Source organism: Malurus melanocephalus, unplaced genomic scaffold, assembly GCF_030028575.1.
Source record: "Malurus melanocephalus ecotype Western Australia unplaced genomic scaffold, MMel_1.1 scaffold_81, whole genome shotgun sequence".
NCBI classification, from domain to species: Eukaryota; Metazoa; Chordata; class Aves; order Passeriformes; family Maluridae; genus Malurus; species Malurus melanocephalus.
The window spans coordinates 1,407,987-1,414,952 of record NW_026623313.1 but is presented as its reverse complement, the minus strand read 5'-3'; the positions used below and the strand labels follow the sequence as shown (position 1 = coordinate 1,414,952).

At 33.5% G+C, this 6,966-nt stretch overlaps 1 protein-coding gene across 2 annotated transcripts in view; it reads right to left on the bottom strand.

The window, feature by feature from the left end:
* Nucleotides 1–6,966, bottom strand: part of PSMD14 (proteasome 26S subunit, non-ATPase 14) — a 45,686-nt gene continuing 38,720 nt past the window's right edge. For both annotated transcript variants that reach the window (XM_057367645.1, XM_057367646.1), the window contains 4 exons: nucleotides 5,809–5,883; nucleotides 3,777–3,902; nucleotides 2,580–2,642; nucleotides 1–425 (listed from right to left, as the gene is read on the bottom strand). In XM_057367645.1, the coding sequence (XP_057223628.1) occupies nucleotides 327–425; nucleotides 2,580–2,642; nucleotides 3,777–3,902; nucleotides 5,809–5,883 (363 nt within the window). In that variant the 3' untranslated portion in view covers nucleotides 1–326. The remainder of the gene's footprint in view (nucleotides 426–2,579; nucleotides 2,643–3,776; nucleotides 3,903–5,808; nucleotides 5,884–6,966) is intronic.

The window sequence follows — 6,966 nt, the reverse complement described above, 5'->3', positions numbered from 1 at the left end:
CAGATTAGTAAATGTATTTTTATTATGTTGCAACAATCAAAATATATATGTACTGCTGATTTTTTCCCCCCAAATATTAAATGAAAACATAATACATTTTTCCCACATTGTGTTCTTGAATGCTTTGGAATCTGTGAGGACCCTGACATAAAGAAACTGAAGCAAATGCACAATTAGAGACTGAAAGGTGTTATAGTGCTGCACTTACATTGCAAATGAAGTCAGATGTCTCCGTTTAATCAAATAGAGCCTCAACAGTCTCCGTTTTGTGAGAATGAGAAACAATAAACAAATATACACAGAAAGCATCACAAACAGTAATTCAGTTATTTAAATACGACTGTATCCAACATAGCAGCTAGACACTGGACAATGTTTGAGGTCATCAGCACATCCACATGCTCTTCTAAATGACGTTTAGGATCCTGAAATACAAAGGACGTTATGAGAAGAATGACTAAAACACATCTCTGAAAGATTTAATTTACTTAAAGTCTATATAAGATGTCTGTGAGTTAATGAACATAGGCCAGTAATGGTCCTAAATTTTCCATTCTAGGAAGACCTAGCAAATGACTGAATTTCCATGAACATTTTATTAACTCATACTAACAGTTAAGTTCAGGATAGGTTTAGGAAGTAAATTTCTATCCAGTATATCAAGAATAACTGTGGCAGCTGTTAGCTAGTTTTAAGGACAACACACAACATGTGGATTGTATTCTACAATCTCACTAAGGCAAATATTTTAAWCCTAGCTCTGCACTGCAATTTGTTTTCAGATCTTTGCACAAATGTGTGTTCTAATCCTGTAAAGTTTCAAGTATCATCTAACACAGTTTTTGAATAGTTGTGTTGACTGCAAGAAAATTAGCAGATCTATACCCATAAAACATGCACAGTGCCCTGTTCAAATGCTCTGAGGAACGGAATGTTAAGCCTGAGCAGTATTCTCAAAATACATATCCCCACACACTATTACTCAATTGATGTAGGCATTTGTTGGCATCTGCATGCAACAATAAGATTATTTCTGGTTGAAAATCATCCCCATGCACTTCTTCATTTATATATTAAATAATGTCCAAATACTGCAAAAATATCAGACATACCTCAAAAATACATCTAAACTTTATAATAATACTAATACTTCCTGTGTSTAAAGAAATTAAAATATGGAAGACAATCATGCATGGGATTTGTAACTTCTTTAAAAAAAGGAATTATTGTCAAAATTTAATAAGTTCATCTATATTTATAGAAGAGTGCTACTGAATCTGTGTAAGCTGCCCTTCATAAGTAACCAATTTACAAAGATCAGACAGTTCTCCAATATTCTTTCTGTTCTTAACAAATTATACACTTAATAACATAATATCCCTTTGGTGAGTGTCTGTTWGTTTACAAAGTTTTTTATCTTGCATTAAAAAGCCTACTTGAAAATTACTTCACTGAACGATTTTTTTAATTTAAAGAAAACTTAAAAATTTTATCAAGAAAAAAATTCTTTTCTTTTTGAAGAAATGTATCAAAATATCACGTATGCGTAACAACTAGTGAAGCTCAAGTTCTGTTTTAAGATGACATCATAACCCTTAAAATACCACCCTTCTTACATATTTTATATGTATATATTTATAGATGTGTAGGTGTGCATAAACTCCATTGTTCTGAATGCTACAGAAATACATGAGTGACTGAACAATAGTGCAGATGTGTTATGACATTGCTGCTAGAAGCTGACACATAAGAGCAATCCAGAATTTTTTAAATTCTTCTACTGCTACTAGCAATAGAATAAGTACTGGTTCTTTAAGGACACAAGAGATATTTTAAAAGCTATTTCTTGTTTCCATTGCTCCTCTTGAACCTGAACACAAGCTCTTACAAATTTGCTTTGCTCTCCTCTTGCTTACAAAACAACATTTTATCGACCCTTATGATGAAATCAAATGTAGAAATAGTTTTCTGTTGAGTCTTTACAAAGACATTATATCCTGACATTGCAAAAGGATGGAATTAATTGAGTGGGTGTTTTTGGTTTCAGCTGTGGACCTAAACAGTTTTCCTCAAACAATACAAAGGAACTCAGCCTACCTGCCGGTGTGTGTATGAGAACTAAGCACTGACATTGTGTTCATGAACTGAGGACAGGAGTGAGGTGGCTCTTTAGCCATGATAATGTACAAATACTTCCCCCTCTGTTTCCATGATTACCATTTTTTAAGTGTCTGCATAGCTTGGGTCTCTCTGACACAGACTTGGATATCATTTTGGRTATCTTGTCTTAGAAGAAGTTAAAACAAATGAAGAAGGAAAAGGGAAAGCTATTAAATCTCAACACTGCTCCTCAGTGCGTAATAAAAACACACAAAGAACACGGCTTGTAGATATTCTGCCAATTACCTAGAGTCAAAGGCCTGTTCCTTGCACAACCTCCAATAAAAATAAATTTATTATTTGAGGCATTGAGAATATCATGCACGTAGAACTAAAATCACCTACGCACATGTAAAAAATTAGTATTTAGAATGAACGAAGCATATCATTCCACCTCACTCTAATTCATCACACCTCACCTGCTTGCCAACATTTTTTATTGCCAGCTGTTCAGGTGTCATCTTATCTTCTTCTTCAACAGCCTGTGAAAGAAACACAGAAAAGGTCAGTGTTTCAGATTTCATTTACTTTTTCCCCAAGCCACAGATTCTCAAAATACAATTCTGTTCCTAAAAAAAAAAAAAAAAATCAAAAATCAAACAGCAACACATTTCAGAAAGTCAAAAGGAAAGGTACTTCAGCTTTTCAGCAGACGTGGTTTTAATTACTGAGTGTTAGTGCAAAAGATCAAGGCAAATACTTATGAATGGTTYTATTGTCAGATATTTGCCAAAATGTTATTAAGCAAAAAACTTAAATGASTGGTATCAATAGAAAAAGATAGTTGAAAACAGTCAAAATAGTAAGGAGAACCAAACTCAACATTATCTATAGTGTTTTAACTACTGTACATTTGATCTCAATAAATTTTTATACTGTTTAAAGCCATTTGTTTTAACACATTTTGATCCTGTTCTGTTGTCTTYAAACACAGTGTCTTTAAAAAGTTCATCCACTAACTTAACTAGTGAAAGCAATACCAAATTTTGGTTTTAAGGACTTCTAAGGAGCTAAAAAAATAACACTTGTAAAGAAATACTGACTACTCATARAATGGTTGTTGAGATCTAATATTTGCAAGAAATATTTTTAAGTGTGTCAGTATTAAAACAGTGCAAGTAGGTGGGATTCCTCTTACTTACAACACCAATAACAAATTTCTGTCTAAACAGAACATTGAATTGGGCTCTGGAATGTGTTCTAAATACTTATAACCAATTTACTAGACTGGTACAGATAGATAACCTTTACTCTGCTACAGTGATCAAATAGTCCTTGTCTGAGGGATTGAAAAATATAACTAACTGCTCATTTTGATCTACAGGAATCTTATATTCTCTTCACTAAGTAAAAATACAAAATTGATGTGATTACTCACATTTCAAAGCAAAGCATGCAACTAAACACTTCGACACTTAAGGGAAAGAAGTCTGGTCCCCCTGCCTGAGGAGCTAATTGTGGCAACTTCACACAGAAACCATACRTAGTTGATTAGTACGAACTACAGTCATTCTGAACAAAGCTCGTGATAATAAATCCCTTCTGAAATTAAGCATCTAATTTCTACACTTCATAAACACAGCTACAGTTATATTATCATTGTGGGATATGAATACCTTGTTATARTTCTTAGCTAATTCTAACATCTCCTTCACTACTGTTTCATTGAGTTTGCAATGTTCACTGTAGTCCTGAAGTGTCAAGCCTTCCATCCAGCTCTTCTTATGCAAATTTAGCAGCATCTGCAAAACAAAATCTCTTTAGAGCATTCATCATTAAATACTTTCAGAATACTATGAAGATCTCTTTGACAGAAAACAAATTTATAATAAGAAGAACATAGTTTATTGATCTCACAATGTCAATGTTCAACTGGAGGAAACACAATCATCAGCTATTCTGCTAGAGCAGATGACAGACTTTGCATACTTTTTAAAGAATGAACTTCTTGAACCCTAAGTATCAAAATGAGGCATGGAAACATGGGTCAYATTTTCTTCGACAGGAATAGGTAGATTTGTTTTCTGTGATTTGTTGTTTTTGCTGCAGGTTGAGAATCCACAATTGYCCTGGAGCAGAACTAAGAGAAAATTCACTACTTTAGCCACCATATGAGGGATAGTTGAAGCTTTTGGCCTCTGACAAAGTTGAAAAATATTTTAATGCTTGGATTAAATTAATAAAGAAGTTATTTAAGCTTCACTGATTATCTGATCTGTACGCAAGCAACTGACACAGTTAWGCTAAATTTTGAAAGTGACCAAAGCATGACTTACGTGTCTTTGCCTCATACAAAATAAACAGACATAAAAACAATAAGATAAAATGTGCAGAGTTTTCATGGTGATAAATTCAGGCACTATTACAAATATTTGAAAGGTTTTACTTGATACTTTGATGTCATTCTTAAATACTTACATATCGAAAGAGTAAAGGAATAGATACAACGGCAATTTATTTTCGTCAATAAAGAAAGTGTATTTTGYGGATCTCCTGCACTTTTGATGACTGTGGGGAGGACCCTTTCAGCAAACAGTTTCAGCTTGCCTTTAATTTGTGAACATTTACTAGACATTTTTGAGAGCTGGTAAGCCCTGTAATTGCTATCACCTGAATAAGAGCACCTATTTCATCCTACGTACAGCTTCCAAAGAAACCTGGCTTTGGAATACATGAACTGAGTAGAAAGTTTGTGTCATAATTTGTGTTAGCAAGATCTTAGCTACTGACAGAAGGAGTCGTAGGCAAACTGCATATGGACAGTTTAGCTAGGCTATCTTGATTTTAAAATTAYGGTTTGGTGTGATGAGCTCTTAATCTAATACATGAAGCATGTACTCTTCTTACTACAGATGGAGATAACAGATCACCACCACCACGAGGGGGGTTTGAGATATGYATGAAGCTGCCTTATGAAAGATGTGAGAGATAGTTGTTGCCTCACAGATGAAAGCTTTCCTAACTTGGTCAAGATTATTCTTCTACTTGCAAAGGTAATAACTTACTTATGTAAAACCATTGACTTGGAACTTCAGACCAGATTGGATCTGCCATATTGTTGCATTTGAATGGAAACATAACTCCTGGAAGTTTCCTGGACATTTTGAGAGAGTTGGTTTTGTCAGTAACTCTAATATTTCTTCTGCAAATGCAGGACATCACTACTTCCTGATATTCAGTGATGTCTTGGGGAGCTCCAATCACACCAACTGGAAGTACCTTCCGTCAAAGTGACAATAGCAAATAAAAACCCAACATCCCCTCGTTACATGTTCCATTTTGGAAAACATGGTTTCCTAGCTTCAGGAATTCCAGCCCACGAAAACTGAAGGCAGTATGTCTTTGTCTTTCAGTTTCAACATTGAAAACTTGAAACTTTGGACAAACTTAAGTACAGAGAACAGCATGAAGAGTTTCCATAAGGTAGACAAAAATGTCAAACTATTCACATGGTCATTAGAATGTGGTTTTGAAAAGTTTCATCACCATGACTGTACATCCAAATGCTTTCTGGAAGAGAAGACAGGTGCTCCAGGACAGTTAAAACAACTACTGAAAGCAACAGCCACTGAAATCAGACTATTACCACAAATCTTAAATGGTTTRTATAATGTTCCTTGTGCTCTGAATTGCAGCAGAAACAATTACCTTCTGTTCTAGTTCATTCTTCCTGTAGTTGATGGTGATGGAATAGTAATGTCTGTTTAGTCCATGGATTAGTGCCTGCATAATTTAGGGGAGAAACTGAATTAAATCACCCACCACTGAAATGAAGAAATATTATAAGGAGAAAGTTAATTTCAATACAAACATCTTTATACATCACTCAAACAAAAGAAAAAACACAAAGAAAAAAATACACAGATACTATAAGGAGATATGAAGTAAATATACCTGAAATTACATTTTCATGCTCATTAACTGACAGTTAAGCTTTCTATTTCTAAACCACGGATTTTTTTTCGTACAGTAGCAACTATAATAAGAAAAAACAGCAACTGCCTGCAAACATTTGACCAATACATATGCACAAACATATTTCTCTCAAATCCTTCCTCTCTCAGTAAATTTGGTTATTGCTCCTATTAAAATAGTCTATTAAAATACTCTATTACAAACAAAAGACTATTTGCTATCTATTTATTTACAACCACTRTCAACATTCCCAAGGTACATTCTCCAGAGTACAATATGAAGAGAGAATAACTGAAGGAAATAAAAACCTCAGACAATGTGAATCAATGTTAACCTTGGATATTAAGGCAAATTTTATTTTTAACTTTAAATGAAAAAAAACCCCACTTTTTCCACTATAATTATACCCTATGCAAATTGGTTAAACTTGTAGGTCACATTCTGATCAACTGAGTTTTAGTTATAGCTGTATGCATGTATTTTCTATTTTGCTCATGTGCATTAGGTACTTCTTTTCACATTTATGGCTTAAGAGTAAGTTGTATTAATAYCTGGGGGTGTAAAATTCTGTGATCAATCCTCATCACAACTAAAAGAGTCTATTTTTCAAATAAAATTTTATGTACGAAGTATACATTTACAAACAAGATACAAAAAATCATAAACACATAAAATATTCTGAATTAGTGATAAATACCTTTTCTGTTTCAAGCATTCCACCTATTTATGTTTCAATATAGTTTGGAGCAATACAAAATGAATGTGTATTTGTATCTTATGCAACTTAGTATTTCAGCATTACAAAATTATCTGCACAAAAGCTGAAAATGTTTCCATACATACATTTTAAACAGATTTCTTTTGCAAATGTATATACAAAGATACAAAACT